Source organism: Oncorhynchus tshawytscha, linkage group LG08 (genome assembly GCF_018296145.1).
Source record: "Oncorhynchus tshawytscha isolate Ot180627B linkage group LG08, Otsh_v2.0, whole genome shotgun sequence".
NCBI classification, from domain to species: Eukaryota; Metazoa; Chordata; class Actinopteri; order Salmoniformes; family Salmonidae; genus Oncorhynchus; species Oncorhynchus tshawytscha.
In genome coordinates this window covers 47926104-47947835 of record NC_056436.1, presented here as the reverse complement: position 1 = coordinate 47947835, position 21732 = coordinate 47926104, and the positions used below count along the sequence as shown (strand labels likewise).

The 21732-nt window shown below is 42.2% G+C and overlaps 1 protein-coding gene across 1 annotated transcript in view; it reads right to left on the bottom strand.

Moving 5' to 3' along the window:
- The window catches only part of LOC112256388 (protein diaphanous homolog 2), a 629309-nt gene that overhangs the window by 447119 nt on the left and 160458 nt on the right, over positions 1 to 21732 (bottom strand). The window contains 3 exon segments of the mRNA XM_024429614.2: positions 281 to 350; positions 444 to 518; positions 21383 to 21522. Of these exon segments, the coding sequence (XP_024285382.2) occupies positions 281 to 350; positions 444 to 518; positions 21383 to 21522 (285 nt within the window).

Below are 21732 nucleotides of genomic sequence, written 5' to 3'. Positions count from 1 at the left end.
ATTGAACTGTAGAAATTCAGTCTATGTTTGGAGCACTTTAAGGTGAATACAGAACCACCTCTGCACTGTACTGTCCTTCTCTTCCCACCTCGGATTACTTTGAGTCGATGTAAAAAGCAGAATAAATGATTACATTGATTGTTCAAGTGGTTGAGGGCCAACTTTGGGTGCCAATTGAGTCCTGCTATATAGCTATCTAAAAACACTCAGGAATCAAGAAAAACTGCAGTAAGTAAAACTTTTGTAATGAAAGCCTAGGACCAACCCAACAAGTACAAACCTTATTGTTCATGAAGGCCTTGAGACATTGGATCAGCTTGTGCTGGTTTCTTTTGTCAATACTTTCTTGCCTGAAAAAGAGTTGAGAAAGGACAGGAATGATAGATTTAGACAGTATGTAGAGCATATTGAGAAGAAAAATAGTTGAAATGTAAGAAGCTTACTGTTTCTTATCCAGCAACTTATCCAATGCATCCAAGAGGAGGCCCAGTCCTTCATGGCCAAAGTTGTTCACCCAGCTAGGAACAATTTTAATAAAAAAACAGACAGTCAGAAAACTAAGTCAGACAACATACATACTGTAGTTCGGAGCCAGAGTAACAGCTGTTGAATCATACATAAAAAGTAATTGGTGGTATTGGTTTCATTGTCATTGAGGAGAATGATCATCTCCACAAAAATTGTCTCTATTTTTCCTGGTTATTTCTGTGGAGAATCTATTGATGAGAGATAGAATCGCCAATCAACACAGCCCCCTTTTTTTATAACACTAAATGCTAGAATGTGTATCACAATCATTTACAGGCAAATGAACAATCATCCATCATATGTCCTGCTCCTGTGGTCTAGCAGTGTGATTCTAGGCCCCCAGCAGCATGCTGTAGTGCCACCAAAAGATTAAGCAATGCAAGAAAGATAACACTGTAATCGATAATGGATCGCGGGAGATAATTGGCAATAAACCACAAGCGTATCTGGAGACAGCAAATGATCCAGTGCAGATGAGACTGTTTGTCAGCGATGGGATATGTGGAGGAGAGTGAGTGAGGCAGGGGCTGACCCCCCGATCACACCTAGATTATGTCATTAGCATCACTTGCTCTTGCCGCTCGATTGTCAATAACACATAACGCATTGAGCAATTTGTAGCATTAAAGGGACGTAATTCAATGATTTATTTTGCCTTCTTGACAATGATTCAACGCAATAAGAACATGCATATTAAAATCATTTGTATTGACTCGGCAGTCAGAGAAGACCCTCGATTAGGAACGATGCTTACTGGCCCGAGGCTGTTTCTCCGAGGTGAAGTGAGGTATTTCTTTGATCTGCAGCAAAATTAATGGATAATTATTCAGACTACTGAAGCCCTCCGAACCCATTCCTCAAAATGCATTACCGGGCCAAGCCCAACTCAATTTGCAGCTTACTACCATTACGCTGTACAGTATAGCGTAATGATCTTCTTTGTTATAAAACCACTCAGCATAATGTCCAAAATGTATAACTCTGTTTACTGAGGTGAGCCTCGCGGTTCAATGTTTGCCACTTCCCTTCACGTGATCTGCTTTGCGGCAGGCAGCTTATTGCATGCAAACACAGTTAATTAAACCCGATAGCAAAAATGTGATCTCGGGGAAACAATCGAGCCCCGCTCAATGTATTGCACAATCATGTGCTGTTTATGACAGCCCGACATCAATACGGAGGTGGTAGGAGCAAATGACTTTACGTGAGACATCAAAAAAGAGGGGAAAGACGCGACATGGTTGATGGAGCGGTTACGCGAGCGCTAGGGGAAATTAAGCAAATATTTGTGGAGAGGTATTCTGATTATTACACAGTGCTCTGTTTGACCTGAGATGCAGCCGCCGATACCGGGTGGTCGTATACAATGTCTAGGAGCGTATAACAAGCGGCCGCAAAAACTGCCATGACAACCAAATGAGATGCATCGGGTGATCACGTTCGTAGCTCAGGCAGATTACATTGAATCTAGCCTGACCTGATACACTGGACAGTGATATCACACAATCCGTGTGGTTGAAATAACCTGTGCCTTAACATATCCACTTCCTCAACAAGCTGGGAAGTAAACAAAGCAAAAGCGTTGCTACTTCACAGAAAACACTGACAGCTGGTTAAGTGAAGATGCCTCCTTTCCCTAGCATGTTGTCACAAGCTTTTATTGTTTTGAGGCAACTATCTCTTCACTGCAGGGAAATCAAGCAGCTTTCGTTTGGAGGTGACTAAAGTGGATGAATAGTGGAGCTAGGATTTAAAGTGTGGGTCCAGGGTGGGTAGTCTCATCCTGTCTGTATGTCTGTGTCGTCTCTCTATGTTGTCCATCCGTCTGTCTGGCTGTCCATCGGTCTGTCCGTCTGTCAAAGCTGCAACAGCACAATAGGCAAATAGGATCCAATTCCCTTTCAGCTTCCTCCTTTAATCAATTTGTGGCATGAATTCAAGGATCTCATTAACTTGGGGTGGAACTTGTTCATGAAATATTGATGGATATAATCTTGCAGTTAAGTGTCAACAAATTGTGTTACTTTCCACAATCATGTACAGTACATTCCGCTGCCAAAATTAAAAAGTAGCCATTTTTTATGTATACTATTTCTGCTGGTAAAGACACAATTATGCTGTTTTTATGTTAGGTGCCACAAATCCCAGAACTATATGAGATGATTTCAGTCTGGACCCAGAGCACGGATGCAAACGTAAACTATGTGTTGATAATGCTTATTTGCGCACGGCATAGAGATATATAAGGAATTTCCTGTCTGTTCAGATAGCAACAAATCTTCTACATTTCGTTTCCTATGTCAGCTTCATATTTTGTGTTAATCTTCCCTGCCAACAAGAATAGTTATTGGGAGGCAATAATAACTAATACTTCATCTGTCTTCAAGTTCCCAAATGGAAACATTTATACATCTGACCTTTGCTGCCACCGTGTATGTAGCTCACGAACAAGGCAATGCAATTCCCTATAATGAAATAATAAGCTGCCGTGGTGTGTCACTATCAAGTATGCCATATGTGGTGTTGAATGGATTTACTGAGTGGTGTTAATCATATAGCTACAGACAGATTTGGCATGGGAAATGTAATTGATGCTGGAGAGAATGCTTTGCTTTTGTGCAACAGCCAATGCAACCGACTCGACTGGAATTGTTCATTGCTGACTGTGGAATCTGACACGCATTCAGTCTTTCTGTCTAAGTGATCAGTTGGCCTGTGTTGTGATGCCTTTCAGGAACATTGATTTCAGCCAGTAGCCCAACATTGTTCAGTCTTGTTGTGTTATTTAATTGGGACTGGCATCGGGGAGTATTGTGTCATTGAGAGCAATATATTTCATATTGTATTATGGGCTGAGCCATACCTCTGTCCCACTCTGCCACTCCTGACCCATTCAGCACTGCTGCATTCCACTTGAGGCCTTGAGCTCTTAGCAACAAATTGCTCTTGACATTAGAACCTGAAACTGAGCACAGGGAGACTTCCAGCCTTATGATTCTGCATTCTGAAGGCTACAGCCATTTCCCACAAATCGACGCAATGGCTTACTGAAAGAATCAGAATAGCACGCCCAATGGGAATGATGTCAAATGCCCACACATATAAATCTGAAAGGTATATATACCTTTCAGATTTTCTAAAATGTTGCAGAATTTCGACACTGAATGTTACTTGATCTTCAGCCAAAACCTACTATTAGATAAAGGGAACCTGAGTGAACAAATAATATAACATGTTGATAAATGAATTAAGTTGTAAAAAAAGATGCAACACCCAATGACTGTGTGTGAAAAGGTAGGGCCCCTTTACACTCAACAACTGGATGCTGTAATGACAGCAACCAAACGCTTCCTGAAGTTGTTGATCTGGAAAAGTTCCACTTATGACTAATTTGTCCAAAGAACATTCTTCCAGGAGTCTTGACGATCTTCCAGGTACGTTTTGGCTAAATTTAGACAACATGGATCTCGTTATGTCTAGTGAAAACTGAAAACTAAACCCTTCATTCCACAGTAAGAACCTCATACCCTAAATCCGTAAACACAGGCACCCTCATAGATATCATCCTGACCAACCTGCCCTCTAAATACACCTCGGCTGTCTTCAACCAGGATCTCAGCCATCACTGCCTCATTGCCTGCATCCGCAGTCAAACGACCACCCCTAGTCACTGTCAAACACTCCCTAAAACACTTCAGCGAGCAGGCCTTTCTAATCGACCTGGCCCGGGTATCCTGGAAGGATATTGACCTCATCCCGTCAGCAGAGGATGCCTGGTTATTCTTTAAAACTGCTTTCATCACCATCTTAAATAAGCATGCCCCATTCAAAAATGTAGAACTAAGAACAGATATAGCCCTTGGTTCACTCCCGACTTCGCTGCCCTTGACCAGCACAAAAACATCCTGTGGCATACTGCATTAGCATCGAATAGCCCCCGTGATATACACAGGCAGTTAGGAAAGCAAAGGCTAGCTTTTTCAAACAGAAATTTGCATCCTGTAGCACAAATTCCAAAAAGTTCTGGGACACTGTAAAGTCCATGGAGAATAAGAGCACCTCCTCACAACAGCCTACTGCACTGAGGCTAGGAAACACTGTCACCACCGATAAATCTACAATAATCGAGAATCTTGTCGTGGAAATTTCCTCTATTTACCAAATCATGGGAGCAAACCACACACACAAGTCAGACTTAGTTATAAAAGTCCATCTTTAATTATATGAGCTCTATCACAATCCTGTGACTCTCAGATAAATTCAGTGTCTCTCAATGAATTCTCTGAGAGCCCCTTTACAATGCAACTGATATCCTTTAATAGCGAAGAACACACATAGTCCGACAGCATAGACATAATTCATCGTTCAGCTTTGTCTCCTTTCCCAAACCCCAGAACCAAAAACCAATCCTCCATATCAACAGGCATATATCAAATTGTCATTTAGATACAACCCACTCTAAATACAAACTCCTGGACAAACTCACGGAGAGGAGAATGAGGCTATAGGTTAAGATAGAAACAACATTAGAGGGAGCATAGAATGATTCCAGACACTGCCACCCTCCTTTCCCCACTGGGAAAGGTAGGGAGTAAAAGATATGTTTACACATGATGACACTTTGACCTCTCCCATCTCAGCGGCCCATGCAACTTAGTCTTGACATAGAACAGATAACTGCAACTTCACAACAGTATTATACAAAATACCATTCTGATGAGAAGTAACTTACACACATTAGATAAATATAAAACATCTTACATATGTTACCAACAAATTCTGAATCTTCCCTAACAATCTCAAGAAGCATTTTTCTACGGCTGCTTTCCACCTGGCTACTCCTACCCCGATCAACAGCTCTGCACCCCCACAGCAACTTGCCCAGGCCTCCCCCATTTCTCCTTCACCCAAATCCAGGTAGCTGATGTTATGAAATGGCTGCAAAATCTGCACCCCACAAATCAGCCGGGCTAGACAATCTGGACCCTCTCTTTCTAAAATGATCCGCCGCAATTTTTAGCAAATGCTATTACTAGCCTGTTCAACCTCTCTTTCGTATCGTCTGAGATCCCCAGAGATTGGAAAGCTGCCGCGGTCATGCCCCTCTTCAAAGGGGGAGACACTCTTGACCCAAACTGTTACAGACCTATATCTATCCTACCCTGCCTTTCTAAAGTCTTCAAACTCCAAGTTAACAAACAGATCACCGACCATTTCGAATCCCACATTACCTTCTCCGCTATGCAATCTGGTTTCCGAGATGGTTATGGGTGCACCTCAGCCACGCTCAAGGTCCTAAACGAAATCATAACCGCCACCGATAAAAGACAATACTGTGCAGCCGTCTTCATCGACCTGGCCAAGGCTTTCGAGTCTATCAAACACGGCATTCTTATCGGCAGACTCAAAAGCCCTGGTTTCTCAAATGACTGCCTCACCTGGTTCGCTTCCGTTGCCTCCAACTGCTCTTAAATGCAAGTAAAACTAAATACATGCTCCTCAAACGATCGCTGCCCGCACCCGCCCGACCGTCTAGCATCACTACTCTGGACGGTTCTGACTTAGAATATGTGGACAACTACAAATATCTAGGTGTCTGGTTAGACTGCAAACTCTCCTTCAAGACTCACATTAAGCATCTCCAATCCAAAATGAAATATAGAATTGGCTTCCTATTTCGCAACTAAGTCTCCTTCACTCATGCTGCCAAACTTACCATCGTAAGACAGACTATCTTACAGATCCTTCACTTTGGCGATGTCATTTACAAAATAGCCTCCAACACTCAGCAAATTGGATGTAGTCTATCACAGTGCCAGCCGTTTTGTCACCAAAGCCCCATATACTACCCACACTGCAACCTGTATGCTCTTGTTGGCTGTCCCTCGCTTCATATTCGTCGCCAAACCCACTGGCTCCAGGTCCTCTATAAGTCTTTGCTAGGTAAAGCCCCGTCTTACCTCAGCACACTGGTCACCATAGCAGCACCCACCCGTAGCACGCACTCCAGCAGGTAAATTTCACTGGTCATCCCCAAAGCCAACTCCTCCTTTGGCCACCTTTCCTTCCAATTCTCTGTTGCAAAAACAATCACTGAAGCTGGAGTCTTACATCTCCCTCACTAACGTTAAGCATCAGCTGTCAGAGCAGCTTACCGATCATTGCACCAGTACACAGCCCGTCTGTAAATAGCCTCGTCCACATATTGTTTTTTTTTCTTCTCCTTTGCATCCCTGGTTTCTTCCTAGGTTTTGGCCTTTCTAGGGAGTTTTTCCTAGCCACCGTGCTTCTACACCTGCATTGCTTGCTGTTTGGGGTTTTAGGCTGGGTTTCTGTACAGCACTTTGAGATATCAGCTGATGTACGAAGGGCTATATAAATAAATTTGATTTGATTTGATCCCAGTATCTCTACTTGCACATTCATCTTCTGCACATCTATCACTCCAGCGTTAATGCTAAACTGTAATTATTTTGCCACTATGGCCTATTTATTTCCTTTTTACAATTTAATCTTAATCTTACATCTTAATACATTTCCACACACTGTATATACATTTTTCTATTGTGTAATTGACTGTACGTTTGTTTATCCCATGTCTAACTCTGTGTTGTTTGTGTCGCACTGCTTTGCTTTATCTTGGCCAGATCACAGTTGTAAATGAGAACTTGTTCACAACTGGCCTACTTGTTTAAATGAAAGGTGAAATAAAAAAATAAAAAATAAGGTCAAGGTTTGGGGATGCTTTGCTGACTCAGGACCTGGACAACTTGCAATCATTGAAGGAACAATGCATTCTGCTCTGTATCAGAGAATTCTAAAGGAGAATGTCTGGCCATCTTTCTGTGAGCTGAAGCACACTTTGGTCATGTATCAAGACAAATGTAATGTTTTGGAATGGCCAAGTTAAAGTCCAGACCTAAACCCAATTGAGATGTTGTGGCAGGACCTGGAAAGAGCAGTTCATGCTCGAAATCCACCAAATGTAGCTGAGTTAAAGTAGTTCTGCAATGGCCAAAATTCCTCCACAGCGATGTGAGAGACTGATCAACAACTACAAGATGTGCTTGGTTGCAGTCATTGCAGCTAAAGGTGGGAACTCGGGTTCCCTTTATCTAATATTACTTTTTATGCTAAAATAGAGAAAATCCGAAAAGGGGTAAATACATTTTCACGGCATATGCTGTAAAGTGTATAAACTACAATGTAAATCAGTCATGGTGATAACAAGAAAATGCTGAATAGCAATGACTGTAGTTAGCACGCAACATCTCCATTTTGCTCTTTGGTCAGACAGAAGATGTTAAGTTCACATTCTCAAGAATGATACAATTTCAAATGTGTCCATATAAAATGTTCATCAGTATCCTCAAACAATTGCCTGTCTGAAAGGTTATGACCTTTGCAAAACCAAGAAAATAGTGTTGAGTAGCTAATTAATGAATAAAAAATGCATACATCTTTGTGAATAAGACTTAATGAATGGCATAGCCTTTCCACACCCTGACCATGACCTCCTGGATATCTCCGCTGCCCTCTGGGCATCAGATGTAATACACAACACAAACCAGGAAGGAGAAAGGTCAAAATATGAAACACCTGGAAGAATGATTAATATAGAATGTTGTGTTCTCAATAGGCACTGATGGAAAGAAAGAGAGAAAGAAAGAAAGAAGGAAAGAAGGAAAGAAAGAAAGAAGGAAGGAAGGGGAACACAGAGATGGCATTGTGTTAGGAAAAAAGGGTGTAATTGAGACGCAAACCCAATCATTTCACTTGGTTCTTTCTTCCTTCAAGTGGATTGAAATGCTCAGATGTCCGGACCACACACAGCGCTCAAATGAAGTACACTTTTACTCCACTGCCTCCTCTGTCCTCTCTAGCAGATCAATTTTTGATGACGGGACATAAGTTGGTCTACCCTCCATCCACTCAGATACGGTACCAGTTAAAAGTTTGGACACACGTAGTCATTGAAGGGTTTTTTCTTTATTTTTACTATTTTCTACTTTGTAGAATAATAGTGAAGACATCAAAACTATGAAATAACACATAAGGAATCGTGTAGCTAACAAAACATTTTTAAATAAATAAAAATGTATTTTAGATTTTAGATTCTTCAAAGTAGCCACCCATGGCATTCTCTCAGCCAGCTTTTTTGAGGAATGCTTTTACAACAGTCTTGAAGGAGTTCCCACATATGCTGAGCACTCGTTGGCTGCTTTTCCTTCGCTCTGCAGTCCAGCTCATCCCAAACCATCTCAATTGGGTTGAGGTCAGGTGATTGTGGAGGCCTGGTCATCAGATGCAGCACTCCATCACTTTCCTTCTTGGTCAAATAGTCCTTACACAGCCTGGAGGTGTGTTTTGGGTCATTGTCCTGTTGAAAAACAAATGATAGTCCCACTAAGCGCAAACCAGATGGGATGGTGTATCGCTGCAGAATGCTGTGATAGCCATGCCGGTTAAGTGTGCCTTCAATTCTAAATAAATCACAGACCGTGTCACCAGCAAAGCACCCCCATACCATCACACCTCCTCCATGCATCACGCTGGAAACCACACATGCGGAGATCATCCATTCACCTACTTTGTGTCTCACAAAGACACGGTGGTTGGAAACAAAAATCTCAAAATTTGGACTCATCAGACCAATTGTCAGATTTCCACGGTCTAATGTCCATTGCTCCTGTTTCTTGGCCCAAGCAAGTCTCTTCTTATTATTGGTGTCCTTTAGTTGTGGCTTCTTTGCAGCAATTCGACCATGAAGGCCTGATTCACGCAGTCTCTTCTGAACAGTTGATGTTGAACTCTGTGAATAATTGAACTCTGTGAATAATTGAACTGTAATGAACATATCTTCTGCAGCAGAGGTAACTCTGGGTCTTAACTATTATTATACAATGCAGAAAATAGTACAAATACAGAAAAACCCTGGAATGAGTAGATGTGTCCAAACTTTTTTCCAAACTTTTGACTGGTACTGTAGGTACGGGGGAGGGGGGGTGAGAGCAGAGAATATAAGTAATTATCTTTGCTTTGAACACAGTGACAATGGGAGCGCCCGTACCCTGTAGAAACCACTGTCGAAACCATGTAGAAAACACTGCAAACGCATGGCTAATTTCACACCGGGGAGAGTGGACAGCACCAGGCATCGGTGGAGTGGTCATGTGATTGACTACAAAGACATATTAACCTTCCTGGCTAGCAAGAGAGGGAGGCATCAGAGATATTGGATTTCAGAGAGTTGGACAGGGTGAAAGCCCAGCGGCGTACTCCGAGGGACAATATTCCCGGTGTCAGCACCCTGCGAATATGATTGCCTGGCATCGGAAGTGCCCGACGCCTCTACTGGCATTTGAGTCTCAGCAGGATACCCCCCCCCCATAAAAAGATGGTGGTCACAAAATGACTGCACATCAAAACCCACAACATAAATTAATGTTCCAGGGATGTGGAGTTAAGGGAAGGAGGCTGGAGGTGAAGGTGAAGGTGGGTGGTTGAGTGCAGACAAAGAAAGCGCTGAAGGCAGCAACATGTGTCAAGGGAAAGTGAAGAAGCAACATCATGATGAAATCAACTTAGTGACTGGGGACAGGAGGAAAGCTCTGCGCACTTCCCCAGACACTTCTAAATGACCCCCCGCGGAGCGCAAAACACTCCTGAAATGTGCAATTATCTCCTAAACAGCACAAGGCTCCTCCAGCGCAGATGATAGAGGGAAGTGGAGGGAAAAACAACTGTGGAGTTACTAAAGCATTCGTGATTGATCAGGCCCATTAATTGAAATGGGGCTTGTATATAGCTATACCTGTGTGGAAGATCTGAGGATGAATGCCGCGGTTTGATGTGGTGAGCAGTATAGGACCTACACAACTCCAGATCCCTCACCCCCTAGTGGGTTGCTCTCTTTTTTATCTTGACAGCCTGGAAAGGAATCATAGTGCCACCTCCCTCATCATAATGATAGAATATCTTTGCAAAGAGCTGCTATATATATACAGTGGGGCAAAAAAGTATTTAGTCAGCCACCAATTGTGCAAGTTCTCCCACTTAAAAAGATGAGGAGGACTGTAATTTTCATCATAGGTACACTTCAACTATGACAGACAAAATGAGAGAGAAAAAATCCAGAAAATCACATTGTAGGATTTTTTATGAATTTATTTGCAAATTATGGTGGAAAATAAGTATTTGGTCAATAACAAAAGTTTATCTCAATACTTTGTTATATACCCTTTGTTGGCAATGACAGAGGTCAAACGTTTTCTGTAAGTCTTCACAAGGTTTTCACACACTGTTGCTGGTATTTTGGCCCATTCCTCCATGCAGATCTCCTCTAGAGCAGTGATGTTTTGGGGCTGTTGCTGGGCAACACGGACTTTCAACTCCCTGCAAAGATTTTCTATGGGGTTGAGATCTGGAGACTGGCCACTGCAGGACCTTGAAATGCTTCTTACGAAGCCACTCCTTCGTTTCCCGGGCGGTGTGTTTGGGATCATTGTCATCCTGAAAGACCCAGCCACCTTTCATCTTCAATGCGCTTGCTGATGGAAGGAGGTTTTCACTCAAAATCTCACGATACACGGCCCCATTCATTCTTTCCTTTACACGGATCAGTCGTCCTGGTCCCTTTGCAGAATAACAGCCCCAAAGCATGATGTTTCCACCCCCATGCTTCACAGTAGGTATGGTGTTCTTTGGATGCAACTCAGCATTCTTTGTCCTCCAAACACGACGAGTTGAGTTTTTACCAAAAAGTTATATTTTGGTTTCATCTGACCATATGACATTCACCCAATCTTCTTCTGGATCATCCAAATGCTCTCTAGCAAACTTCAGACGGGCCTGTACTGGCTTAAGCGTCTGGCACTGCAGGATTTGAGTCCCTGGCGGCGTAGTGTGTTACTGATGGTAGGCTTTGTTACTTTGGTCCCAGCTCTCTGCAGGTCATTCACTAGGTGATTCTGGGATTTTTGCTCACCGTTCTTGTTATCATTTTGACCCCACAGGGTGAGATCTTTCGTGGAGCCCCAGATCGAGGGAGATTATCAGTGGTCTTGTATGTCTTCCATTTCCTAATAATTGCTCCCACAGTTGATTTCTTCAAACCAAGCTGCTTACCTATTGCAGATTCAGTCTTCCCAGCCTGGTGCAGGTCTACAATTTTGTTTGAGGTTGTGGACAGGTGTCTTTTATACTGATAACAAGTTCAAACAGGTGCCATTGATACAGGTAACGAGTGGAGGACAGAGGAGCCTCTTAAAGAAGAAGTTACAGGTCTGTGAGAGCCAGAAATCTTGCTTGTTTGTAGGTGACCAAATATTTATTTTCCACCATAATTTGCTAATAAATTCATTACAAATCCTACAATGTGATTTTCTTCATTTTGTCTGTCATAGTTGAAGTGTACCGATGATGAAAATTACAGGCCTCTCTCATCTTTTTAAGTGGGAGAACTTGCACAATTGGTGGCTGACTAAATACTTTTTTGCCCCACTGTATATTGTAATAAAGTGTTTAGTTGTATTCTTGCTTTATGGTTATTTCCCTTTCTTTTTTGCTCTTTGTGGATTCTACCACACAACAGGAGTTCTTGAGTGAATCCTGAAAGTTAACTCACAATATTTCTATCTAGATACTTTTCCACTGCCCCTAAAAGACAGAGTAGTTTCTGACAGCAGACCACTGTGAACTGTCATTCCACAGAGAACCACATGCCTGGGCAACATGACAACGTCCACAAACATTATATATTTAAACTACTATAAATAGAAGCTCTGCATTGACAAAACGATAAACAAGGAAACGGAAGTTGTAGAAATTGCAATGGCCATGGGGTAGTGGATGTAGAGCAATAGCATGACAATTATCCCCCTGTACCTGTGCCGTAATACCATTTCTAACTAAATCAATATGGAATTCAAATCAGATACGTGCATTATGTATGCCTCACTCCAGGGCTCCTGTAGATATGGCTACCGCTGAGGTTAACATATGGTGTCATAAAAATAAATGGGCATCTCTCTTAAAATGTGCTCAGTCACTGAGGACATTTGGATCTTTGGCTCCTTTACTGCCTCTGGGGAAAAAGGCTGCAATGAAGTCGGCGACGTGATAGTTTTAATCTAGCTAACCCACTCTTTTCTGAGTGTGTAGAAATTATAGTGGAATGTACAAGAAATGTTAACGTGAAAGATTGCCTCTTAATTAAGCATGGTTCATTATCAATTGTAAAGTTTAAAGCAGGCCTGTCTGTCACAACTTTTTGTGTGCTCTACTGTTCATGATAATCTGGTAAAAAAAAACATTTTTAAATCAGTTTAGCCAATTTATTGCTGGAAATTATTAGAATGGGAACAGAAAACAAATGGGGAGAGTCAAATAAATAAATTGTGTTAACTACAAAAACAACACATTGCAATATCAAAATCCATGCCTCTTGGGCCCATGCAAAGATTCTTTTCTAATTTCCAAAACCTATTTCTCCTTAACAAGTGCCAGTGCAAAAAAAATGGGCTTGTCTGTAGCCTAGGGGGGTGCAGGACAGTTTATAATAACATTTGGAGTCTGGAGAGTCAAGTCCCACAGCATAGACGACCCTGGCTGAGTTCTTCAAACCCTTTTTCACTCCATCACCATGGTAAAACAATTTATTTCACGGACCGAGAGGTGAAGTTTTGATAACTTTATTTCTTACCTCCTGGAGTTTGATAGTTTGGTAAAAAAATCAAACGGCAAGTTTCCATTACGTCCCAGAGCGGAGCTGGGAAGGGAAGGGCAGCTTGACCCAAAAAGTCAGTGCTGTGACTATCTTGCCCTCTCTGTGCTTGTAGGAGAGCTTTTCAAAAACTCCATCATAGAACACCAAGAACACGGACATTCTAAAGCTAGTCGACATGAATATTATGGCTTTCTGTCTTGGTTACAACACATTTGGCCATAAGATATAAGGCTTTGGGAATGTATTTCCTGACAAATATGCCACTGAAATATGAGAAAGCACAATATACTTTTGAACCCCTTTGAAGACATCGTGTTTTATAAAGCCAAATATCAACTTACTTGGACCGGCGTCGAACTTGATTTAGCTGTAGAAAACACATTCTCTCCCCTCACTGTAATAAAGCATCTCTGGCAGACTGGGCTGGCACCTACGTGTCTTCCCAAACTCACTCCAGAAACATCTGTCAGCACAGTGTTGACTCTTTATTACATGAATACACTTCCCATAACCAGGCTTCAGCTCTCAGCTTGAAGAGACACTCTCTTTACATCCAAAAGACTAAGAGCTCTTCACTGACTGTCAACCTGGCTGTAATAAGCCATCATCCACTCAACATTGTGGTAGATCATGTTTTAGTGGATTTACATTTATTTTTCTGTTATTTTACCAGGTAAGTTGACTGAGAACACGTTCTCATTTGCAGCAACAACCTGGGGAATAGTTACAGGGGAGAGGAGGGGGATGAATGAGCCAATTGTAAACTGGGGATTATTAGGTGACCGTGATGGTTTGATGGCCAGATTGGGAATTTAGCCAGGACACCAGGGTTAACACCCCTACTCTTACGATAAGTGCCATGGGATCTTTAATGACCTCAGAGTGTCAGGACACCCGTTTAACGCCCCATCCGAAAGACGGCACCCTACACAGGGCAGTGTCCCCAATCACTGCCCTGGGGCATTGGGATATTTTTTTAGACCAGAGGAAAGAGTGCCTCCTACTGGCCCTCCAACACCACTTCCAGCAGCATGGTCTCCCATCCAGGAACTGACCAGGACCAACCCTACTTAGCTTCAGAAGCAAGCCAGCAGTGGTATGCAGGGTGATAAGTAATTTGTCATTGTAAATTACAAATAACTACTATGTCAGCTTTGGTGACATGTCACTAAAATGGCTTACTCTCAGTTGGTTATTCTGTAAAATACAATAACTAATGCCTATTTTTATTTAAGGTTGGTCAATATGACTGACTATCGGGAATATAGCTGCTGTTTTCGAAAATAGTACATTTGTCATTTTAGACATGCCTTTTTTCCCCAAACGTCAAGAAACTTCCTATGGTTTTTGGAAGTCAGCTTTTGGGATTCAGCAAAGACTTTCGACAAAGCTGTTATTCCAAAGAAATTTACACCAAAGCTTCTCTAACAAACAAACTACAGACATGACAAAATGTATTGGAGGTCATGTACGTTCCAAAAGTGCAACTTTTCTGAAAACCATCTTTCACAGTCAGTCACTTGGTGGGTGTTTAATTGTTTCTCATCATTTTGTTTTCTTCGGTCAATCAAGGCTGATGAACTGCCTCCTGTAAAGAAGCATCCCCACTTCAAAGCTACTATTAAGCCCATTACCAGCGCAATGCGTTACCTTCTGTAGTGCATGGCTACAGGCATTAAGCCAGGGTAAAGCTGGTGAGACCGAGAGACACAGACACCCTGGCAGTAGCTGTGAGATCACTACAGTACAATGCTCCATCTTGACTCTCCAGCCCTGACCCAGAGAAGGAGAAAACTCCTAGCGTCAGCAGCAATTCACAGATGCCTACACACAAAGGCCCACAAATTGCCACAGAGAAATTGTCACAGTTATGCTATGAAGATTTTCCCACATAATGAAAAGTTGGTGCCAAGTTCAATTTTGGTCTGAATCTGTCTGGAGGATCTGAGAGTCGAGCACATTTTATATGGAACTCACTGCTGGGATTTGAAGGGAGTCAGACTAATACTAAAGGCTTAGCACAAGGAACTCCAAAGCTGGGCCCTTGAAAGTGTGAAGCAGTGTGTTCCCTGTGTAGGACCTAAGAACGCTCTTACTTCCTCTTTTAAGGTATTGGTGGAGCATCGGGACAGGTAGAGGTAGTAGCTCAGAGGGGGAGAGCTCCAACCATGTTTGTCACGTCCTGACCTTAGTTCCTTGTTTTAGTTTCTGTTTTAGGTTGGTCAAGGTGTGAGTTGGGGTGGGCATTCTATGTGTTGTTCTCGTTTTGGTTTTCTATGTGTTTGGCCTGGTATGGTTCTCAATCAGAGGCAGCTGTCAATCGTTGTCTCTGATTGAGAACCATACTTAGGCAGCCTGTTTTTCCCACATGAGTGGTGGGTGATTGTTTTCGGTGTCTGTGTTTCCTCCATACAGAACTGTTTCGTTTTTCGTTTCTGTCTTTCACTTTGTTATTTTGTATTTTCGTGTTCAGTGACTTTTCATTAAAAATTACGAACACTTACAACGCTGCACATTGGTCCGATCTTTCATACTCCTCGTCAGAGGAGGACGAATCGCGTTACAATGTTGTTTGAGAGGAAAATTATCCCCACTAAGAAGTGAACTTAGTAGTGGGAAGCGGAGCCTGAAAAATATAAATGTACATGACAAAAGCCTGTCGAGTTTGTGCATGAGTGGGTGTGAAAAGAAGTTTAGAAATACTTATTTGCTTTTGTGATATTCAATTCCTGCACTTCTGCTGCCAGCCCTGTTGCACTTCTCACACTGTAACACCATAAAAAAAATAACAATACGACACCACCACACTTTAACTCCCTATACATAAATGAGAAAATAAGAGGCTTTGATTATCTGTGAGTTGGCATCTCGCATCAAGTCAGTGGATTAGAAGTTAATGAATTACCACTCGTTGGAAAGTGGTGAGAGCCGGCGTCGTGACAGGTCTAAATTAAGAAGTGAATATCCAAATGAAAGAATTAAAAAGGGCTTAGAAAGAAGTGTGAGATGAATAATTGGTCAAGGAGTAATTGTTTTACAAAAGAGGGGAGTGGGGGGAGAGAAAATGGCAGCTTGAGGAAACTGGAAGCATGGAGACGGATGGGGCTTGCGGGTGCTTCGGGCGATGCCATCTGTGAGGGAATGTTGGAGGGCTGCTTGCCACACATCTGTTTTGGACTGACTGGGAGACGAGGGGGGATGAAGGAACTGCAGCACCAGCCCTGCAGCCACCTGGGCCGGCAAACAGGTGCACAGCCCAGCCAATTAAACTATTACACAAACACAGGCCACCGGGAGGACATTAACTGGCTGTAGCGCATTACAGAGCAACATAAGTCTCTCAGAGAAAAAGACTAACACTACTACAGAACTAGAAGCTTTAACTTTTTCTGCTGAGTTAAGGAGAGGTAATTGGGGAGGGAGGTGCCTGGCGATTCACAAACAGCACTGTTTTAATGAATTTCTAAGTCCCACTTATTGGTCTTTCGTTTCTTGATTGAAAGGTATAGCAAGCATTCTTAAAACACACAGACAAAAGAAAACAAAGCATTCAAAATAGTTTTGTATAGCCGAGTTTAGCGTTGATGGTCTATAATTGCTTATGGAAACGTGGTGGTTAGGGGGAATTTTGTATTGGTCAAATAGGTGTGCTGTATTGACCTTTCTCCCTGTGTTATCGCATGCCACAATATATACAGTGCCTTGCGAAAGTATTCGGCCCCCTTGAACTTTGCGACCTTTTGCCACATTTCAGGCTTCAAACATAAAGATATAAAACTGTATTTTTTTGTGAAGAATCAACAACAAGTGGGACACAATCATGAAGTGGAACGACATTTATTGGATATTTCAAATTTATTTTATTTAACAAATCAAAAACTGAAAAATTGGGCGTGCAAAATTATTCAGCCCCCCCCTTAAGTTAATACTTTGTAGCGCCACATTTTGCTGCGATTACAGCTGTAAGTCGCTTGGGGTATGTCTCTATCAGTTTTGCACATCGAGAGACTGACATTTTTTCCCATTCCTCCTTGCAAAACAGCTCGAGCTCAGTGAGGTTGGATGGAGAGCATTTGTGGACAGCAGTTTGGTAAAACACCACAGTGCCCTGTGTTAATTTTTCACCTCAAACTACATTGCCAAAAGTAGATATCAGGTATTTGTATAGCAGTACCTTAATAACTATAGAATACCGCTACCACGGAATTACAATCTGATAGATACAGAATATATCCTTACTAAAACAATGCTAAAGAGATTTTAAATAAAATGTATAGGAACATATTTGTTGCTCAAACATAGGCATAGAGTATGTCTTCTATGGTCAATGAGAGAAGGAGAACTGAGCCCCTTGGCAAAACTACAGGATGATTTGCATTTTCTCTGCATGCAAAGTTCCTCCTTATACAAAGTTAGTGCCAAAGGAGGAGCCAGAGTTGCTGCTCAGGTCACTTAAACAACCCCTTCGAGCAGCCACACAAGTCTTTGACAGTGTAGTACTGCAGGGTGATAACTTTGTGGCTGTCAACTATTTTTGTCATTTTACTCTGGCCAGAAAGTCCTTTTGACGTAGGATTTTTCTTCAAAGATTATAGGCATCTACTTTTGTTTAAGTGAAATTAATTATTAAACTAACCATGAAAGAGCACTTGCAGTAAAGCTTGTCCTTATGAAGTCCACAGGTGGTAATTAAAAAATAAAGTGAATTAAGCAGCTGTGTTTTGCATGGCTGTTCCCAACACACAGACTATTGCAGAGAAAAGGTTACATTAACATGCAATCAGAACACAGGTCGGCAAGTTTGCATTTCCTGTGTGTTGTGATCCGTGACAATTAAGTGCATTCATATTAATTGTGAGTAACCTTAGCTATGCTCCAAGAACATCTCCTCCCACCCTCAATTCCCTTTTAGTGTGACACTGAAAGTTGTGAAGAGGAGCAGAGTAGCAAGAGCAGGCTTCCAACAGTACTGTGTTTCTCCCAGCTCTTCCCTGTCTCACCCCAGGGTGCCTAGACCTGTGTTTCTCCCAGCTCTTCCCTGTCTCACCCCAGGGTGCCTAGACCTGTGTTTCTCCCAGCTCTTCCCCGTCTCACCCCAGGGTGCCTGGCTAGACCTGGCCTTCCGTGGGCGCCCATGATTGCTGCCGCAGAGTGCCGCTCCCTCGCTCAGTGGTCACAAGTTCAGTGGTTTGAAAACACCCAGAGGGTGGACTTTGCCTCCCTTGGTCCCCTTGGCACCAACTGGCCTGTCGCCGTGTGAGGAGTGATGTGATTTTCATCGCTAGCGGTGCAGAACTTTACAGTTCGGCAAGGCACACAGGGAGCATTACGTGGGCTTTTCAAGCAAAAGTGATTTACGCTCATTTCCCATGATGAATGGGCAGGTAGACGTAGCTAGCGAAGTTGGTGGGTAAACAGCACAAAGGCAGGTCTGGGAACAGTTATTGTGTGATCAGATAAAGCCGAACAATAAAAGCGTGTCTTTAGCTTAATGAAGGCAAGAACTTGGGAGGTTACCTTGAGGCTGTGTATATCCTTCCTTGGTGTTTTGTTCAAAGAAGCAGAAAAGCAACGTTTTGCTGTTTCTCGTTTTTTCTGATTCAGCGGCCTCATTTATCAATCAAGCGTATGGACACATCTTTGTGTAAACCAACCATGTGTGGGATCATTTCCATGCAAAGTGTGAGATTTATCAATATGAACATTTGCTTGAGAGAGTGTGTGTAATTCATGATCATGCGTACCCATCAGTGCCAAGTGGTGGAATAAGAGAACTGCTTCTCAGGCGTAGAACGGGGAAAATATATGTTCAAAATGTGTGAAATTGTGAGAGTAATAATTGATTTAAATTTAAATTCGATTTTATTGCATTTCCATTGTGAATTCATGCAACATACGTTGACAGGCTATATCATATTATTTGACCACATCAGTACATTTGTTACAATAATAATCCATAGTATAGTAATTTGTCAAAATTAGAAGCATGTGTGAAAGTGGGACTTTTTTTACAGAAAGTACAGATTGGCTCATCAGATATCGTTTCCCAAAACCAATTTTGGGATTTAAGACTTTAGAAAGGCAAACAGATGCCATTCCGGTGCGCATCCAAGTGCTATCCACCCTTGGGTTTTTGGCAACAGGAGTTTGCCGATTAGCCACTCACATCCCCAGATGAGCCAATGTTTTGGATGCAATCATCAGTAAAACGAACAATTTCTGTACACCATCGCACAACAGGTTGAAGTCAAGAGGAGTTTCTTTGCCATGATGCCATCAATGAGTGCCCAAATACAAACGGAGCAATAGACAGCACACACATGGCCATAAAAGCACCATCTAAAAACTAGTACAACTATGTGAACAGAAAAGGCTTCCACTCTTAATGTGCAGGTGACAGGTAATGTGATGCGCAAAATACGCTGCTGAATGTTTTGATTTTCACTGGTCAAGCCAGAACTGAGTGAGCCAAATGAAACATTTTGGTTGTACTCAATCTCTGACACTAGCGCCTCTATTTCCGTCTCTGAAAAGTTTAGCTATGTTTGGTTGTGCCGCTGTATGTCAAGGTACGGTGTTGTATATTCCCCAAAGACTTTAAAGGGATGATTTTGACAATATATTGTTAATTAGTGGTGTTTTGAAATACAAATAGCCAAGGTCGCGCACGAGCACTGAGGCCAATTGATATTTAGCAATGTTATCTCCTACAGGTGTGCAAATGACATGTTATAGTTGTTTTTGATAAATAACACTTTTCTATGCGTACAAACATTCTAAATTCTGTTTGTAAGTAGTATATTAGAATAGTTTCAATGCATTATTGATAAATGAGGCCCCTGGTTTCTAGCAACACAATTAATCAGCCACAGTGAGAGAGCGAGATGGGCGGGATTTTGGGGGGTAAAAATCTATTAATTGCTTTGGAGTGCAGAGCACATCGTGTTGTTCTGTGAGTTAGCATGATCTTTCTAGTGAGACCACACCAAAGCCTATTCGTTTTTCAAGCTGTTAGTATGCTAAGATAACGCCTCCGCTGTATCTACTGGATCAAATAAATGGCCCGCTGGGCCACTGCCGGGTCATCGCCAAGAACTGGGAGTCAGACATAAAAGAAGATCTGCCACTCATCTGATGACCACTTTATATGCACTGTTCATTGATTCACATTAAGCAATCTCTCCAACAGTGGGGCTCTGTGAATAATTGAGAGTGTTCTGCTATCATTGAGGATTCCTCTGTGCTGTTGGGACCAAATTACATTTGAAGATCCCCATCTACAAGAACGGAAGATGAGAACTTTGTGGTTGGAAAAAGGCTCCCCAAATACAGTCGCCATGGCCTAATTATGGTTGAGTGAAGGGCCAATCAAAGCTTGCTAGAAACGGGAAAAGGACTGAGACAAACGGGGAATTATTTTAAAGTAGTGCATTACTATGATCAAAACAGATTTTTTTTAAATAGGGGGGTGCGGGCAGCTAAACCCACTCTTGGTGATGGGAAAGAGGGAGAGATATTAAAATCAAACTGGTTGATCTTAGGGTGAGGGCCACCTTGCAATTTAATGTCTCAGATACAGAGAATGGCTGGCTTGGCTGATGTGGAAAAGTGGACTTCCTATCTATAAGAGCCTAATGGATAGAGTGGTGATGGAATGGCAGACTATGGGCTTCCGCTCGTTTAGTGGGCTACACCATTGGCTATGCTCGTTTTAATGGGCTATGCTACGGGCTATGCTTGTTTAACCAAGCCCATTATTCCATGTGGGCCTAAAAGATCTCCTGACATACATCCTATATGCGATGGAAGGAATCCAGCAGATGCCAATTTGGTCTGATTTCTTAGGCTGCATTCACACAGAGAACCCAATTCTGATCGTTTTTCCACTATCAGATCAGTATTGAAAAATATCTGATGGGTAAAGATCTGATTTCTTTTGACCAATCACAATTAGTGGAAAAAACGCAAATTAGTTTTTTTGGGGAGAACCAAACTGAGAATTTAGTGAACATCAAGAACAGGTTGGCTAGAATGGAGGTTTATTTGTGGGCACTTTGCACCTCGGAACCCTTATGTTCCACCAAAGGATCAAGAGGATTAAGTAAGCAAGAGAGTAAGGACACTTACCTGACAGGGTTACTGGTGAGAGAGACGCGAAGGGACTCCAGGCAGATGAGCAGCTTGTCCTCAGTGATGCCGGAACGCAGCTCGTGGACATACTCCTGTGACGACAATGTACACTCATGCTTGCTGTTCCTCAGTCCTCCCTGGAGAGAAAACGCACAACAGAAGAATGTCATTATTATAGTCCTGAAACGGTAGTCATATTACTCTGTTAAAAACTGACCACAAAATATTTGCCAATCCTTACACAGGAAAACCTACGAAAAAGTATTATGAAGTACTAGATCAAAGATTTAAAAATAATCTAGCCTAGATATAATCTAGCTACATACAGTTGAAGTCGGAAGTTTACA